This window comes from Antennarius striatus, chromosome 4 (assembly GCF_040054535.1).
Source record: "Antennarius striatus isolate MH-2024 chromosome 4, ASM4005453v1, whole genome shotgun sequence".
NCBI classification, from domain to species: Eukaryota; Metazoa; Chordata; class Actinopteri; order Lophiiformes; family Antennariidae; genus Antennarius; species Antennarius striatus.
In genome coordinates, this window is record NC_090779.1 from 4,329,218 (window position 1) to 4,348,532 (window position 19,315).

Consider the following 19,315-nt stretch of genomic DNA (forward strand, 5'->3'; position numbering starts at 1 on the left):
GAACCTGACAGCAATGTGAATGTCTCCTCAATACGAGGTAAAGGAATTGCATCCTTTTTAGTGAGGTTGTTCAGTCTTCGATAGTCAACAACCATTCTCAGGTCCCCATTTTTCTTTCGAACGAGCACTATTGGAGAGGCATAAGGATTGGTAGATTCTTCAATAATGCCTACTGCCAAAAGATCCTGCAAATGCCTTTTTAGATCATTGAAATCTGCTGGTGATACACAGCGTGTTCTTTCTTTGAATGGGACATGGGGCTCTAATTCAATACAATGAGCGACTCCAGATATGCCGCCAACATCCAGTTCATGTCGAGAAAATGCATGTGGCACTTCATTATCCACTCTCATCTGTATGTGTTCTTTAAACTGGGTTGATATGGGACTATCACCAAAGTCAAGCTCCAAGGTCTCAACAGTCTGTGAGGCCTCTTTGGTGGGAGAGACCAAGAGAGTGTGTGCCTGTAGGGTTTCAACAACTGGTGAGGCCTTAGGCATGGAGTGCACCACTGGTATGGCCCAGTCAACGGGAGAACATTCTGCAATGACAGTTTTTGGGTGCAAAAGGATGTCATGCTCTGATAGGTTTTTAACAGCTATCTTAAACTTGTTATGAGACTCAGGTTTCACATCCACTATCTGATCATAGATTATCAAACCTCCAGGAATGAAGAACTCTTCTGAGCCACTGACAAGAGCTTGAAACTGATCGCCTCTAGGCTGAGTGTGACATATGCCCTTTAATACCCCGGTCTCACCCTGTTTTAACCGCCCGGGTGTTTTGCTGCTGAGTGTCACACAAAGAACACAAGCATTTTCTGTCTGGGGTTTGATGGTTTTGCAATATTGTGAGTATGCTACCGCCCAGCCAGCCTGGATTGGTGTGGTCTTAAGAAACTGTGTTCCTCCTCTCTTTGTGCAATCTACTACTAAGGGACATAAAACATTGGTTCCAACAAGGAGAGGGATTTTTTCATTGTATGACTGATCTGGGCCCACTAACACTAGGGCTGAAACACATCTGTCAGTACCACAGGCACGTTGGGGAAACTGAAGCTCCACTTCAATGTACCCTAAATAGGGGACCTGTTGTCCTGCTGCTCCCTCAATGTCGAGTACTTTCCTTATGGTGTATAGCGGTCTATGGGATAAATGTTTAGAGTAGAAAGATTGAGATATAATAGTGACCTGTGCTCCAGAATCTAGCACACAGCGACAATGGACTCCATCTATCCAACCTTCACTCTCACAGGGTTCTCTAACCAGGCCAGCAGGGATTTGAGCAATGTCTGCCTGTGCTTGTGGGGGCTCGGACCTAATGTGTTTAGACCAGGAGGAACTAGTTGGGCTGTGAGCTCCTGCTCGTTCCTTAACAGGAGCTCCTACTTGTTTAAATGTAACTTAGACTGAGGGGCAACTTGTTGCTGGCCGCGTCTGCTGTTATGTCTCTCGCACAATTTCCTTTGCACCAAAACTGCATTAGGTGGATTAGTACATTGTGGCAGCATATGAGAGTCCTCTCAACAATTGTAACAGAAATTTCAGACTTTTGGGCGTTGTTCTGTAGGCAGTAACTGGGTAGTATTACTGTTCTTGGGTTTAATCGAGGGATTCTGCCCATCTTTCACATATCTGGGTTGCTTCGTACTTGGAGAGGACAAATTTTTCTTGAGCTCAGCTTCTAACTGTCTGACTCTTTCTTCTAGTTGTTCTCTTATGGCAGCATCTGGGATCTGTGAAACATTACTGCTGGCGACATCAGACTCACCCATAGTTACCAGAGTCTTGGTATGAACTTTTGTCGGGGTAACTCCCATGTGCCACTTCCTCCGTATATCCTTTAACTGACTCTTTCTCATGAGTCCGGATTTTGAGGAGCAACTCAGAGAAGGTAGGTGCTGACCTGAAAGGGTTACTGAGCATTTCTTTAAGGTGCGGTTATCAAACCATCATCCCAGCAGCCTCTAAGAAACTGTTTAAGTAGCTGAGACTGAGCATCTTGTTTCACCACACCGTCTCTCTCTATGATCTACTGTAATAATGACTGAAGACGACGTAGATAATCAGAAGCTTTCTCGCCATTGTTCTGGTGTGTTTCCAAAAATTGGATGTATAGCTCCTCCCCTCCTGTGACATCGCCATAAGCATTGTCCAATTCCTGCAGGTAGGTATGTGGGGGCGCTTGAGGGCCGATGCTAAGGGCCACATTCAAAGCAGGTGTGTAGACTATCAAGTAGTGCACGGCACTGCTGCCCTTCAGAGAGAGTACTATCACTCAGCACTGGTTTTGCACGAAGCCTCCATACATTGTAGTCGACTTCAGAGGGTGGTTTTGGGAAGTTGCCTGAAAAGGGGCATGGCTCTTTGGGAGTTGGAGCATATGGGTGTGCGTCGTGTTTTACAATGTGTTCAACCACAACACGTTGAACATCTGCAGGTACAGGAATAGTGAGGGAGGGGTCACCTTTTGGGGGCTGTGCATGACCTGAGGTGTGGGCGGTGGCATTAGTCGCCTCAGGTATAAGGTCAGAGGAAAGCTGTGGTTTGGGGCGAGGAGCAGGGGTGAATGTCACCTGGCTCTTGTTTCTGTCCATCTTTCCACATATGTAACTTGCTTCACTCTGGCTCAAAGTAGTGGGGTTGACATTATAGGTGACTGCTAACTCAATTGAGAACCCACTATTTTCTCCCGCTTTTTGATCACCTGTTCCACAGCCGTAAAGCAGAGCGTTACTGTCGTGATTCTTAAAGAGACAGTGTACCTGTCAACACTGCACAAAAGGCTGGCCAAATAACCCCTGGGTTACACATCCACCTGCGCCGCGTTGTTGGTTGAACTAAAACAAGGGAATAGACTAGTTTTGGTTTCATTTTTTGGTAGACGCTTCAATTAATCGCCACCAAACCGACGTCACGGGCGGAGACAGGTAATAAACATGAACTGCAAATGATCCTTTGAATTCAATACACGGTATTGAGTTATTTCAATGGAGGAATGTTGGCATGCGGAGGAGAGGAACATTTAGTCAACACGTGTCCATTTCCAACGGAGGACAGAGGAAGAGACGCGCAGACAGCTAAAGGGGTCGTTACAGGGAAGATGAGGGAGAGAAGTAACGGCAATCTGTCTATTTGATCCAGGTATAATTAATCAATTCCTGCTTAGATCAGGATGTTTCTGCAGATAGTTCGGGGGAAACATTTCAGCACTTCAGAGTCCTGACTGCAAGGTCTGCCTTGTGACCCATACCGTTAGATTTAAGGGAGTTAAGGAGGTACTCTACATAAAACTATGACTATGACTAATTTCCCCTTGGAGATCATTGAAGCATATAAAATAAAATAAAAATTTTAAAAAAGAAAGAAAGACTGATATATGGCTGACTGAGGTTCCAGAGAGGTTCTAGAGATGACCAGCTGATCTGAATTCACCGACTGAAAAGCAGATAATAAACCGGTGACTGATGTTCGACAATATAAAGTCTGTTTGGACCATCCCTGTGTTCACAGTCTTGCTCCAGAAGAAACCAATGCTCAAATTCTAAAGATCATTTATAATTTCACTGATGGGTTGAAAAGGTAAATCACAGACTCCGTCTGCCCCTTCCTTCTCCATCCCTGATTCAGCTCCTTTCCTGCTCCATTTTTAAACAGAAATAGATCTTACCATGCTGGGTCAGAGTCTTTCTGTACTATGCTATCTCCCTTAGTAACTAATCATCTGACAGGAGCTTCACCAACTGTCTTGTGCCTCAAACCCCCCCATCCCCGCCACACTACACCACTCAACCTCTGACCCCACAGCCCGTCTCTTCCTTCTCAGTACCTCGACACCTATCTTATTACATCGAGCTGGCGTAAACAGACACACACAAAATTATTCTTTGCAATTTTAAACTAATTCTTGAACTCTGTTGTACAAAATGAGAGGATACCCATCCTCCCAGTAGGACACAAGTTAAAGGTGGGAATTTTCTAAATTTATTGAAATTCATAGATTGATGACACTGATTTTGTTGGTGACGCATGGGCTTTAAAAGACCACTTTTGTTTAGATTCTGCCAAAGCACTCATCCTGCTTGGTGAGCTTAATAGGAAAATGTCAGGATATAAGCCAATAATTAGTTTTGTCTTTCTCTTTTTCAAGTACAATAACATAAATAGTATGAACCACACCTCTGACCAAGTTAGGCAAACTTCAGATTGGGAGGGCTTCTCTGTGACCCATCCATCATCTGCAACTTCACTGATGGGGAAACTGTCATTTCAGCATCACATGATCTTCGTTGAGGAAAACAACCAAGCCTTTCCCACAAGAAGCACTACAGGAGTCATTTTCCTCTTCAAATGAAACAAACTATCAAATATGAGGGTGAGGATGATGATCGTGCCCCTCAATGCAGTGGCTACAGCCACAAGATTTTTAATGCAGCATAGCTGGCAGAAATGTATTGTCTGATAATTTTTTTAGTAGCTATCATATTCAATGAGTGAGGTGTGATGTACCTTGATCATGATGTGATGTTACCTTATTATTTGTGCACCTCTAATGTGATTTATGATTGTCTGTTCATCTGGGAACACATAACAATTTAAAAGTTGCTTTAGAGCATTTTAATAATTCACAGAACAGAGGAACAGTTTTAAAATACTTTTTTTAACATTCAAATCACAGCAAACAGCAAATATTCTTCAGGCAGTAACAGCTGTCTTTGTTGGCATATATGCAAATACAATGAAATTGGATTGGGCTTTCCCTAGCTTTAAAACTTGGCAGGATGAAGAAAAAAATTAACTGTAATGCGCTTCCAAAAAGGTAAAAAACATCTAACATCTAAATATAGCTTATAAAATAACAGCTTATGGATGCTGTGAAACGAGTGTGCACATCGATAGTGAATTCTCCTAAGTTAAAGGCAACTTTTGGTCAAAACATACATGATTAAATTATCTGTCGCCAACCAATCCAGACTGGGACACTACTTTCACCTACACACTGCAGATTTTTAAAGCACTCAAATTACCAGATGGATTACAACACAGGGCCTCTAACACATGTGGCTCACAGACTGATAACATGTGTTTCTCAGGGCACCCAAGTTAGCAGACAGCTGGCTCACACTGACCACTAAATCCAACTGACTTTACAGAGTAGACGTCATGGAATTTTGATTTGTGTTCAAGGACAGAGTGATAGTCCCATGGAATCATGTCAAAGTTTAAAAATAAGGTGCTTTTGGGTAAAGACAAAGAACTTGTGTCAAATGTTTGCTCACTTGATGGTGACATAGATGATAATATATAATCGCACACACACACACACACACACACACACACACACACACACACACACACACACACACACACACACACACACACACACACACACACACACACAAACAAACATCTGTCTTTTGACGCTGTTATTCTGATGAAATTGAGCAAGGGACTGAGAGGATATTGTTAAACAATAAAAAAAAATCTGCAACCATTTAACTCATGTTAGCCTTTATCACGTGAAAGATAATTCTCTTACTATTGGATTACATAAAAAGTGTTTAATCTTTTTTATTTTTGTAAAAACAGAATTTTATCCCTTACAAATGGTCACAGATGAATGTTTCTCTCCCAATATTTCAACAGAAAAGCTGCTCACAGTGCGTCAAGTGAAGATTTTCCCAAATTTAGTGCCAGCTAAATATTTGGAATGCTTGAAGACATAGCTGTCACAGCAACCATATTCGGTGTGTTAGCCCACTTTGCACTTTGCCATGTAAGCAAACCAGACTGAATATAAGGAGCCCAAGTGGAGTTTCAGAGTGTGTGGTAGAGGACCAGTGAAGTTCCTGCTTGTGGTGAGGTCATGCACTGCACTGTATCACTGAATGTTTTCCACATTTTAGAAAATAGTTTAAGAATTCTACTGTTATAATAATAAATTTAAAAAAATCATTAATCAGCATGTTATCCTGAAACAAGATGAATTGTACATTTTCTTTGTAACATTGCAACATGAAATGTGTAAACTTACTTCTTTTGCAATTAATATTTTGTTCCTGCAATGACCGAAATTTTGTCTTTAACAGGATTGGGGAATATAACATTATTTCTACAAGGAGGAGTAAGGTACGTGCAGCTGATTACTATATCCAAATGTTTGGTTAGTGGGCAGCATAGTGGTGGTTATTCCTCCCACAGGTGTGAATGTGAAAGCTTGTCAGTTTTCAATATAAGCTCTCTGATCATACCACTACTACTCATTATAACATAAATAATAATAATAATAATAATAGTAAAAAATAATTATTATTATTATTGCGATTGTCTTGTATTCAAGACGAATGAATGAATGAATGAATGAATGAATGAATGAATGAATGAATGAATGAATGAGTGGATGAATGGATGGATGAGTGGATGGATGGACGGATGGATGGATGAACAGAAGTAATAACAATAATGCTAATAAGAGCAATAACATTCATGCATGAGTAAGACTCAAAGATGCCAACAGAAAGGAGACAGAATGTCTCAGAAATAGTTCCTAGTACTCTACTGATGCTCTGGGGGGGAAACTTCTCCTACTCATTGCTGAGAAGCAGTGGATAATGCTTAAGGTGCCCAGGGAGCAATTAGGAACTAAGCATCTTGTGCAAATATTGCCATATACACTGGTTGGACTGGGGCTCAAACCTCTGACCTTCTAATCAATGGCTAACACTTTCACTTGGGAAAGACTACAGGGTTATAGCCATAGAAAATTGGAAAGCCATGCCCCTCAGACCAGCAAAAGACATTTAAAAATATTACTGAACATAGGTAGAACATGGATTAATATTGAATTGGGTTTCTTTCCCTAAATTTGAACAAAACTAATAAAATGTTTAGTGTTGATTGTAACGTTGGTGCGTATGTGTGAAAAACTTTACATGAGGTGAAGTCACATTCAATGACGCAAAACATTTTTTTCAGGAATGTAATGTATGCAATACATGCCATGATTGCAAACCATTAAATATGTATTGAGGAACGAACAGACAGTATTCTAAAATTCCTATTGATTGACTTCACACAGACCTAAACTGCCACCATGAGTACGGACGCGGAGATGGCCATTTATGGCAAAGCTTCCATTTACCTCCGTAAACCAGAGAAGGAGAGAATTGAGGCTCAGAACAAACCTTTTGATGCCAAGTCTGCCTGCTATGTGGTTGATGCTAAGGAGCTGTACTTGAAGGGAACAATCATCAAGAAAGATGGTGGCAAAGTCACTGTCAAAGTCCTGGACACTCAAGAGGTTGGGATCAGAGAAATCAGAATCAAATATGAAATCACTGTGATCCATTTTCATTGTGAAAAATATTCTCTTTTCAGGAGAGGACAGTTAAAGAGGATGACGTCACTCCAATGAACCCTCCCAAGTTTGACAAAATTGAGGACATGGCCATGATGACCCATCTCAATGAAGCCTCTGTGCTTTATAACCTCAAAGAGCGTTATGCAGCATGGATGATTTACGTAAGACATGCTGAAAAAGATATACTAAAACTAACATATCATATGGAAAAAATAGTAATCTGTTGAATCTCTGTGATGATGTTCAGACCTACTCTGGGCTGTTCTGTGCCACCGTGAATCCCTACAAGTGGCTCCCAGTATACGATGCTGAAGTTGTATCCGCCTACAGAGGCAAGAAGCGTATGGAGGCCCCACCCCACATCTTCTCTGTTTCTGACAATGCTTATCAGTACATGCTTACTGGTAAGTCAATATCATAACAACGAAGAGTTGGGAACGATGTGGATTTTCTGCTGCAGGTAAACATAGTTGATTCCTTTCTTTTGAATTTAACAGATAGGGAGAACCAATCTGTCTTGATCACGTAAGTAACTTTATTGTTGTCAATGTCTGTTGGAATCACATATTTTGACAAATTGCTTACAGTCTGTGTCTACACCTAGTGGAGAATCTGGTGCTGGAAAGACTGTGAACACCAAGCGTGTCATCCAGTACTTTGCCACAATCTCAGTTGGTGGAGAGAAGAAGAAGCAGGATCCCTCAAAGGTGGGAGTATTTTACTGCATGATGGTTTCAATTCTGTGTTCCAAGCGAATGGACTATTTATCCTGTCATTTTCTGATGTTTCCCATGCCTTTTAACCTGGATAACAGGGCTCACTTGAGGATCAGATTATTGCAGCCAACCCTCTGCTGGAGGCCTATGGTAATGCCAAAACTGTGAGGAATGACAACTCTTCTCGTTTCGTAAGTATGGAAGATTTTTTTCAGAGATGTTGCACACTTCCATAGGGATGGATTATAACATTGATTCATTCTGAACAGGGTAAATTCATCAGAATCCATTTTGGCACAACTGGCAAACTGTCTAGTGCTGATATTGAGACATGTAAGTAATGATTCTAAACATATATATAGAAAAGAAAACTGACCAGGATGTAACCAATACAAAACATTTTCAGATCTGCTGGAGAAGTCAAGAGTGACATTCCAGCTTCCTGATGAAAGAGGCTACCACATCTTCTATCAGATGATGACCAACCACAAACCCGAGCTGATTGGTATACATTTATATTTCACATAATATGAACCTGTTTAAAGTTGTGATACTGTGTAAAACAATCCTGTTATTAAAATTCTCCAGAAATGTCCCTCATCACAACCAACCCCTACGACTTCCCAATGTGCAGCATGGGTCAGATCACCGTAGCCAGCATTGATGACAAAGTAGAGCTGGAAGCCACTGATGTCAGTGATCTTCAATTAAAAACATGTTATGAGTATTACATATTATATAAAACACATTTAAATGAATTGTCTAAAGTCATTGTATTTCTCTGGACACCTCTTTTGAAAACAGAATGCTATTGACATTCTGGGCTTCAGTAATGAAGAGAAGCTCAGCATCTACAAGATGACTGGTGCTGTGCTTCACCATGGCAACATGAAGTTCAAGCAGAAGCAGCGTGAGGAGCAGGCTGAGCCTGATGGCACAGAGGGTGAGCACTTTATGTCAAAAATGAACAGCTACAGGGCAACAACAGCTCTTCATCAGACTGACAATGAATAATAACGGTATTCACGGTATCATTACATATTTTTAGACGCTGACAAGGTTGCTTACTTGCTGGGCCTGAACTCTGCTGACATGCTGAAGGCTCTGTGCTATCCCAGAGTGAAGGTCGGAAATGAGTTTGTCACCAAGGGACAGACTGTACCTCAGGTAACCAAGATATACTGGTATTTTGTTGATGATTTTGTACTCCATATCTGTCTACATTAAGCAATGGAAAGTATTGAAAAAATATCTCTGGCGTTTGCTTTCAGGTGTTGAACTCTGTCACTGCTTTGGCCAAGTCTATCTATGAGAGGATGTTCTTGTGGATGGTCATTCGCATCAACCAGATGTTGGACACAAAGCAGCCCAGACAGTTCTTCATTGGTGTCCTGGATATTGCTGGTTTTGAAATCTTTGATGTAAGTTTAGTTTCAAACAACTAACCATTCAATACTTTATTGTTTTTGTCACCATCTAGATGTCATTCTGAATGTTTATCCCCTCACAGTACAACAGCATGGAGCAGTTGTGCATCAACTTCACCAATGAGAAACTGCAACAGTTCTTCAACCACCACATGTTCGTTCTGGAGCAAGAGGAGTACAAGAAGGAGGGTATTATCTGGGAGTTCATTGACTTTGGTATGGACTTGGCTGCCTGCATTGAGCTGATTGAAAAGGTAATCACATAATCAAATATTTGCACTTCTTAATTTCATTAATGAATAACAGTGAAATAATTTTGTGTATGTTTCACCCACAAGCCCATGGGTATTTTCTCCATCCTTGAAGAGGAGTGCATGTTCCCCAAGGCCACAGACACATCCTTCAAGAACAAACTGTATGACCAGCATCTTGGCAAAAACAGAGCATTTGAGAAACCAAAGCCAGCCAAAGGGAAGGTTGAGGCCCACTTCTCGCTGGTGCACTACGCTGGTACTGTGGACTACAACATTGCTGGCTGGCTTGACAAGAACAAGGATCCACTGAATGAGTCTGTGTTGCAGCTGTACCAGAAATCCTCAGTCAAACTGCTGGCTTACCTGTATCCCCCTGTTGTTGAGGGTAAGATATTAGCTACAACAACCTCATATGTGTTCAGGATAATTATATGCATAATTAACTTTTAACAAAGTAGGCCTACTAATTGTTAACAGAGACCGGTGGTGGCAAGAAGGGAGGAAAGAAGAAGGGTGGTTCTATGCAGACTGTGTCTTCACAGTTCAGGGTATGTTTCAGGATATACAATAATTATACAGTATTATACTTCATAGTAAATGTTTTATTTTTGGATCTACAGGAGAACTTGGGCAAGCTGATGACAAACTTGAGGAGCACCCATCCTCACTTTGTGCGCTGTTTGATTCCCAATGAGTCAAAGACTCCAGGTACATATAAAATACAGACCAGTGTGTTTTAATTTGTTGCTACAGTTTACTTTCTCTGCCTCACCAAAGAGATGAAGTATTCAGTGAAGTGAAAAAACTTATTTCCTCACAGGTCTGATGGAGAATTTCCTGGTTATCCACCAGCTCAGATGTAACGGTGTGCTGGAGGGTATCAGAATCTGCAGAAAGGGTTTCCCAAGCAGAATCCTCTACGGTGACTTCAAGCAAAGGTATAAATATAGATAATAGTATATTTCAATGCAAACTTTAAATTCTTATACTGACCATTCACATTGTCAATAAAGATACAAGGTCCTGAATGCCAGTGTCATTCCTGAGGGTCAGTTCATTGACAACAAGAAAGCTTCAGAGAAGTTGCTTGGGTCAATTGATGTTGATCATGACCAGTACCGATTTGGACACACCAAGGTAAACTTTCCTTTGTTCCTTTTAATTTTATTTTTAATTGGTTGTAATGAAAAAAGGTAAAAAGTCCAGAAAAATTACAGTATGTGGCCATTGTTAGAACTTCAAAGTTGTCTTTGACTATACTTTAATTTACATATTCTCAGCACATGAATTTTTATCGATAATTTACAAAAATGTCGCAATCTAATTGATGATTGCAAATAAATGAAAGCATCTTGTCCATACACACAACAAAATTATGAATGTACAGTATATATATTGATTTTAACTGCCTCTTTAAACATATCCACAAAAAAAAAATTCTGTTTTTGGCAATGCACCCAAATGCGGGATTAGGTTTTCTCACAAAATGCAGAGCTGCCTTTAGGCATTCACTATAACTTTGTTATTGCTGTGTTGTATATTTGTCTATTTGTTATTTGTTGATAAATAAATAAATAAATAAAAAATTTAACAAAAACAGTAACATAGCTCATAACAGTGACATAAACAGTGAACATGCACAGCAATATATACCTTTCAAATTAATTATACTTTACTAATCCCCGTAGGTAAATTGTTAGAATGACTAAGAACATTTAGGATTTAACTGACAGTACACGTTCAATGGGTCTGTCAGTATGGTTTCATTTACTGTCAATTTCAGTATGGAATGCAGACATGCAGTAATTTCTTTTTTCTTTGATCAGGTGTTCTTCAAGGCTGGTCTCCTGGGTACCCTTGAAGAGATGAGAGATGAAAAGCTAGCATCTCTGGTCACCATGACTCAGGCTGCCTGTCGTGGTTTCCTAATGAGAAGGGAGTTTGTACAGATGATGGAGAGGAGGTATGAAAACAAACAACTTTTGGTGTACTGCACTGATATTATAAAAAGTGTTTTTTCTATAACAGCAACTTCTTATTTGCAGGGATGCTATCTACACCATCCAGTACAATGTGCGATCATTCATGAATGTGAAACACTGGCCATGGATGAAGGTGTACTACAAGATCAAGCCTCTGCTGAAAAGTGCTGAAACTGAGAAGGAACTGCAGCAGATGAAAGAGAACTATGAGAAGATGCAAACAGACTTGGCTACTGCCCTGGCCAAGAAGAAGGAACTGGAAGAGAAGATGGTGTCCCTTCTGCAAGAGAAGAATGATCTGCAGCTCCAAGTGGCATCTGTAAGTACAAAGCAGACCGGAGTGCTTCCTCATTTACAATGATGATGTGCTGACATCTGGTCTCATGAAACCAATTAGGAATCAGAGAATCTGTCAGATGCTGAGGAAAGGTGTGAAGGACTTATCAAGAGCAAGATTCAGCTGGAAGCTAAACTCAAGGAGACAACTGAGAGACTGGAGGATGAAGAGGAAATCAATGCTGAGCTGACTGCTAAAAAGAGAAAGCTAGAAGATGAATGCTCTGAGCTCAAGAAGGACATTGATGACCTGGAACTTACCTTGGCTAAAGTGGAGAAAGAGAAACATGCTACTGAAAACAAGGTTTGAAACTATGAGTTTATCAATATGACGAGGATATATTAATGTGGTATCATGAAATAACTGCAAATTTCTGTCAAACGTAGGTGAAGAACCTGACAGAGGAGATGGCCTCTCAGGATGAGAGCATTGCTAAGCTGACCAAGGAAAAGAAAGCCCTTCAGGAGGCTCACCAGCAGACTCTTGATGACCTGCAGGCTGAGGAAGATAAAGTCAACACTCTGACCAAGGCCAAGACCAAACTTGAGCAGCAAGTGGATGATGTAAGTTTATGAACTCACGTTGAGCAGCAAAGTAGGACTGTTTTTGAACATGACATTAAACACAAATTTTCATCATGTTCAGCTTGAGGGTTCTCTGGAGCAAGAAAAGAAGCTGCGTATGGACCTTGAGAGAGCCAAGAGGAAGCTTGAGGGTGATTTGAAACTTGCCCAGGAATCCATCATGGATCTTGAGAATGACAAGCAGCAGTCCGATGAGAAACTGAAAAAGTAACATTACTAATTCTATTAAGAATTTCTTTTGATATTTCTTGTGCAATGTTTGTGTACTATAAACTACTTTGTCTTTCTGTCTAACAGGAAGGACTTTGAAACCAGTCAGCTCCTCAGCAAGATTGAGGATGAGCAGTCATTGGGTGCTCAACTTCAGAAGAAGATCAAGGAGCTTCAGGTTATTATGTCACATGAAAGATTACTGCAAAAGTTAGCTATTATAAATTATGTTGAATAACAATACAGTCACAATCAACAGGCTCGTATTGAGGAACTGGAGGAAGAGATTGAGGCTGAGCGTGCTGCTCGTGCCAAGGTTGAGAAGCAGAGAGCTGACCTCTCCAGAGAACTGGAGGAGATCAGTGAGAGGCTAGAGGAGGCTGGTGGGGCTACTGCTGCTCAGATTGAGATGAACAAGAAGCGTGAAGCGGAGTTCCAGAAGCTCCGTCGGGACCTGGAAGAGTCCACACTGCAGCATGAAGCCACCGCTGCTGCTCTTCGCAAGAAGCAGGCTGACAGCGTTGCTGAGCTGGGAGAGCAGATTGACAACCTCCAGCGTGTTAAGCAGAAGCTTGAAAAGGAAAAGAGTGAATACAAGATGGAGATTGATGACCTGTCTAGCAACATGGAAGCTGTTGCCAAAGCAAAGGTACATGAAAAACGAAGTTGGGTATTACTAACAAACTTTATATATAGAAGAGTGCACTTTATCAAATATATTTAATGATCTGACCAATCTGTTATACTTTCTCTTTTTAGGGAAATCTTGAGAAGATGTGCCGTACTCTTGAGGACCAACTGAGTGAACTGAAGACCAAGAACGATGAAAATGTTCGTCAAATTAATGACATGAGTGCACAGAAAGCCCGTCTCCTTACAGAAAATGGTATCCAAGACTTACCAATTAATCATTTGTTGTCTGAGAAACAAGACAGATTAGTTTAACCAATTATGACTTCTTTCTTGCAAGGTGAGTTTGGTCGTCAAATTGAGGAGAAAGAAGCGCTTGTCTCCCAGCTGACCAGAGGAAAGCAAGCCTTCACACAGCAGATTGAGGAGCTTAAGAGACAGATTGAGGAGGAGGTTAAGGTCAGTACAGGCTGTTCGTTTACTGATGAATTTATACACTTTATTTAGATATTTTACAAACTGAACGTTATTTTTACACAAGGCCAAGAATGCTCTCGCCCATGGACTGCAATCAGCCCGCCATGACTGTGATCTGCTAAGGGAGCAGTTTGAAGAAGAGCAGGAAGCCAAGGCTGAACTGCAGCGTGGAATGTCCAAGGCCAACAGTGAGGTTGCTCAGTGGAGAACTAAGTATGAAACTGATGCCATTCAGCGCACTGAGGAGCTTGAGGAGGCCAAGTGAGTAACTTTGAAAGAATTGCTTGAATAAATAATACAATCAAAGCAAATTCATGCAAATACTAAAAATTACATATGTGTCATGTAGTGTTCTGAAGAACATAGTTTTAAGTCACCTTCTGTTCATCCAGATTCATAACTATGTCTCTTTAAAATGAAACAGAAAAAAACTGGCGCAGCGCCTTCAAGAGGCTGAGGAACAAATCGAGGCAGTGAATTCCAAGTGTGCATCTCTTGAGAAGACCAAACAAAGGCTTCAGAGTGAAGTGGAGGACCTCATGATTGATGTGGAAAGGGCTAACGGACTGGCTGCCAACCTGGACAAGAAGCAGAGGAACTTTGACAAAGTAACAAAGTTTTCATTGTCTGAACATTTATTAAATCAAAGCAAAACAGATGTATTTTTCTTCAAATTAAAAAAGGTTATAATGAGTTGAATAAATCTTGTCATTAAGGTCTTGGCTGAGTGGAAACAGAAGTATGAGGAGGGCCAGGCAGAGCTTGAGGGAGCTCAGAAGGAGGCTCGTTCTCTCAGCACTGAGTTGTTCAAAATGAAGAACTCCTATGAGGAAGCTCTCGATCAGCTGGAGACCATGAAGCGTGAAAACAAGAACCTGCAACGTGAGTTCTGATTAGATGATGATGTAACTAAAATGACACTTTTTCAACACAATACCACATGTATATGTGGTACTCACTTAAGGGTTAGCCACACTAAGTTTAACAATTTCAAAAACATGCTTTTCTCTGCAGAGGAGATCTCAGATCTGACTGAACAAATTGGTGAGACTGGTAAGAGCATCCATGAGCTGGAGAAATCCAAGAAGCAGGTGGAGACAGAGAAGTCTGAGATTCAGACAGCTCTTGAAGAGGCCGAGGTACCTTTAATCTCAGAAGATTTACTGAATCGCAATCGACAAATGCCCCCTCCAATATTTGTCAACAAAAATAAATTTTATTTTTTGATATTGTCAGGGCACTTTGGAGCATGAAGAATCTAAGATCCTGCGTGTCCAGTTGGAGCTTAACCAGATTAAGGGTGAGGTGGACAGGAAGCTGGCAGAGAAAGATGAGGAGATGGAACAGATCAAGAGAAACAGCCAGAGAGTGATTGACTCCATGCAGAGCACTCTGGATTCTGAGGTCAGGAGCAGGAATGATGCCCTGAGAATCAAGAAGAAGATGGAGGGAGACCTGAATGAGATGGAGATTCAGTTGAGCCATGCCAACCGTCAGGCCAGTGAGTCCCAGAAGCAGCTGAGGAATGTCCAGGCACAGCTGAAGGTATGGAAGAACAGAGTAGCTGTTATGATTTGGATCATTTCACCTACTTTTTGTATTTATATTCTGCTAATGTTATTCACCAGGATGCACAACTGCACCTTGATGATGCTGTCAGAGCCCAAGATGACCTAAAGGAACAAGCTGCCATGGTGGACCGCAGGAACGGTCTCATGGTGGCTGAAATTGAGGAACTTAGAGCTGCTCTGGAACAAACTGAGAGAAGCCGCAAAATCGCTGAGCAGGAGCTGGTCGATGCCAGTGAGCGTGTTGGACTTCTGCACTCCCAGGTGAGCAACTATCAATTATTCAATTATCTGAAAGCACTTTTTTAATATAAATTTGACAATCCATAAGATGACTGACATGACTCAATCTTTTAACACTTTAGAATACGAGTCTCATGAACACCAAGAAGAAGCTTGAGGGTGATTTGGTCCAGATCCAGAGTGAAGTTGATGACACTGTTCAGGAAGCAAGGAATGCCGAGGACAAGGCCAAGAAAGCTATTACCGATGTAAGTTTAACTATTATTTTCAAACATTGTTGTGTAAGTGAAGGACTTTTTTTGTTTTGTTTTCTGCTTTTCAAATTTTAATCTTACAATGCTTCCTCTAGGCTGCTATGATGGCTGAGGAGCTGAAGAAGGAGCAGGACACTAGTGCTCACCTGGAGAGGATGAAGAAGAACCTGGAGGTCGCAGTGAAGGATCTGCAGCACCGCCTGGATGAGGCTGAGAATCTGGCCATGAAGGGTGGAAAGAAGCAGCTCCAGAAACTTGAGTCTAGAGTAAGACAACCCATTTTTGGTTGAGGTCCAAAACAAGGACCACAACCTATTAACAAAAAACTGTTTGGATATCTGAGCCTATGTAAAACAGTAAATCTGTAAGGATCAAAAATATTTTCTGGTTTCCTGTAGGTGCGTGAGCTAGAGGCAGAAATTGAAGCTGAACAGAGACGCGGTGCAGATGCTGTTAAGGGTGTCCGCAAATATGAGAGGAGGGTGAAGGAGCTGACTTACCAGGTATATAATGACATTTATAATTAGAATTTACATTCATGCTACAGATATTTTAACTTGAACAAAAATGACCTTTTATAGACTGAGGAGGACAAGAAAAATGTTAACAGGCTCCAAGATCTGGTTGACAAGCTGCAGCTCAAGGTGAAGGCCTACAAGAGGCAGGCTGAGGAAGCGGTAAGGACAAGACACCTCTTCATTTTTTTTAGACTTTAAGAAACCTATCAGGTCTTTCTGAACACTGAAATGTGTTTTTGTCCTGTATTTCAGGAGGAACAGGCCAATGTTCACCTGTCCAAGTGCAGGAAGATCCAGCATGAGCTGGAGGAGGCTGAAGAGCGTGCTGACATTGCAGAGTCCCAGGTCAACAAACTGAGAGCAAAGAGCCGTGACACTGGCAAGGTAACAAATCATATGTCACGTTAGTAACAAAAAAAAAGTCCAGTATTGTCTGTCAGAATATAATTCTCAGAAGTGGTATCATATGGTGTACAGTAGAATGTAGAATAATCTGATCAACAAGCCATGTTTCTGTTTTACAGGGAAAAGAAGCAGCTGAGTAGAGCAAGGATTTTCACTGTCTGTATCATATAATATGATATATTTCAAGGTGAAAAAATAAAATTAATTAGTTTCTCTCAAAATGTTGTCTGTAATACTTTCAAATTTTGTTTTCAATGAAAGTTAGCACATGTGCTTTGAATGCCTAGTTTTATCCCAAAGTTAGCCAACAAAAATGTTTTCATTTGGACATGAAAAAAGTTACATTAATACTAAGACAAAAAATACATTTCTCCAAACATCTCAGTAGATCAAAAAGAACTGAATACTATGTGCAGAGGGAAAAGTTATGGAGCCTAAAGTCTGACTGAAACTTATTTCATATATCATGAAAATATCTATACGACACTATTTCACCTTAGCTGTAATTTTTGGTAGTCCTGACAGCCAAAAAATTAGTACATCCATAACGTACATTTTCAGTTCAAAATAATTCTAACATATTTTGAATTTCAACATGTTGCAATTTTGGGGATGATTAAATTTTTTACACACTGCAAAATAATACACTATTGACTTTGACCTTTAGGAATGATATTGCTCAACACCCAGAATGGTTGGCATTTGAAATGCAGTGATGTGCACAGAGCCAAAAATGGACTTGAAGCTCCTACTGCAGAGTCAGTTAAAGTGTTAATAGCGTGGCATATGAGTGTGAATACCATAGACATATCTCTTTCACCTTATTACAAGCAGCAATTACATATTATTCACTATTTATTTATTCTAAAAACATTAAGAGTGTGTGCAGTTCTGTTTAATAGCCATTTGATTTTTTTTTTTACCAAATAGTAAAACTGTAAGTAATAAATTAAATAAATCTGTTAGACTGATTATATAACATCTATGTTTTTGTATGCTTCAAAACTTTGACCAAATCAATCAATCAATCAACAGTATGCAAGAACACATATTAATGTAACCAATTACCGAAAGGATTATCACAAATTCAAGATCTGTCTTTGCTGATTGAAACCTGAAACATTAGACGTATGTACCAGCAACAAATGTTGAACTCATGTAGGCGTCAGCTGCTGTCCCGACCATGTTTGGGTTATGGCCCATATTTAGCTTTTGCTTTGCAAGCAACATATATTAAATTCAAGGTGACCACCCTGTGAGAGTGTAAAAGACCTATAAAGTTCAAACTTGTGAGTTATAGTACACAAGATCATGAAAGTTAGGTATCTACAAGAATTCATGCAAGATGAAGGAATTTTTTTATATGGATTGGATTGCATTTATTTATATGGAAACCACACTCTGTACGCGTGTGTGTGTGTGTGTGTGTGTGTGTGTGTGTGTGTGTGTGTGTGTGTGTGTGTGTGTGTGTGTGTGTGTGTGTGTGTGTGTGTGTGTGTGTGTGTGTGTGTGTGTGTGTGTGTGTGTGTGTGTGCATGGGTGTGTGAAAGATGTCCTCATGGGGTGGTGTCAATGTTTACCACAAACTCAGGTCCAGCCAGGTGGGGGAGTTTGAGATTTCTGAGCAGGCTATTAGCTGTTACAAGGACTGCACTTCTGGACTGAAGCATCAAGTGTCATTTCTGGGATCTGCTGGAGCCATTCTTACAGTTTCACGGTCACCTCCCTAAGTACACCTGTTACCACAAGGACCATGTCAACATTGACCATTTAACAGAAAAAATATACAAGAATGGCAATCAGTCCACACAATCCATCCCTTGTTCTCGTCTATATTTTGGTTTTCAAAAAGAAATGTTTACATCATCTGTCTGACACAAATATTGGTATCATAAAAAAACTACTGAACTGTTAAAAGCACATAATGCTGTATCATGTTGCTGCCAGTAATGTGGAAGAAGTAACTGAAGATGAGATGGCGACATGCGAGAGGGCAATGTTTTTTTTCTGAACTATATTAAAAAATAACATGTTATTGTTTGTGGACATATAATAGATTTGTATTAACTAAATATTATTGAAATTGCTTGCATAAACAAAGTACAGTACAGAACTGGTAATGGTTATTTTTAATTTAGCGTGGAGACTGGGTAATTTGATTTACATTGTTTTTTGACTTAAGTTGCATCCCCTGGAACCAAACAACAACATAAGACGAAGTTTACCTGTACATATATAAAATGAGCAATGCTAAAGTTCTGATTGAATGGCAAACATGTAACTTGTTTCTTTAAAAAACAATACATAGAGATAATAACTACAATTCCTGATTTAACATTAGAAACACTTGA

At 40.4% G+C, this 19,315-nt stretch overlaps 1 protein-coding gene across 1 annotated transcript; it reads left to right on the plus strand.

The window, feature by feature from the left end:
- Window positions 1-7,092: 7,092 nt before the first annotated feature.
- Window positions 7,093-17,162, plus strand: LOC137593510 (myosin heavy chain, fast skeletal muscle-like). Its single transcript, XM_068312277.1, has 39 exons — window positions 7,093-7,299; window positions 7,377-7,520; window positions 7,607-7,763; window positions 7,857-7,884; window positions 7,964-8,072; window positions 8,174-8,266; window positions 8,345-8,408; window positions 8,482-8,580; window positions 8,664-8,767; window positions 8,880-9,018; window positions 9,124-9,242; window positions 9,347-9,496; window positions 9,586-9,756; window positions 9,841-10,141; window positions 10,234-10,304; window positions 10,377-10,464; window positions 10,577-10,694; window positions 10,770-10,893; window positions 11,583-11,719; window positions 11,802-12,057; window positions 12,136-12,378; window positions 12,462-12,638; window positions 12,721-12,866; window positions 12,957-13,047; window positions 13,129-13,518; window positions 13,629-13,755; window positions 13,840-13,958; window positions 14,041-14,237; window positions 14,401-14,584; window positions 14,693-14,858; window positions 14,991-15,115; window positions 15,213-15,521; window positions 15,605-15,808; window positions 15,910-16,035; window positions 16,137-16,307; window positions 16,440-16,544; window positions 16,623-16,718; window positions 16,812-16,943; window positions 17,084-17,162. The coding sequence occupies exons 1-39, from the start codon at window positions 7,093-7,095 to the stop codon at window positions 17,102-17,104; spliced, it is 5,808 nt and encodes a 1,935-aa protein (XP_068168378.1). The 3' UTR covers window positions 17,105-17,162.
- The last annotated feature ends 2,153 nt before the right edge of the window (window positions 17,163-19,315 follow it).

Coding starts and splice junctions, on each gene's coding strand:
- LOC137593510 (XM_068312277.1), top strand. CDS start 7,093: ATGAGTACGGACGCGGAGATGGCCATTTATGGCAAAGCTTCCATTTAC. Junction 10,894..11,582: donor ACCGATTTGGACACACCAAG/GTAAACTTTCCT, acceptor TTCTTTGATCAG/GTGTTCTTCAAGGCTGGTCT. Junction 15,809..15,909: donor TTGGACTTCTGCACTCCCAG/GTGAGCAACTAT, acceptor TTAACACTTTAG/AATACGAGTCTCATGAACAC.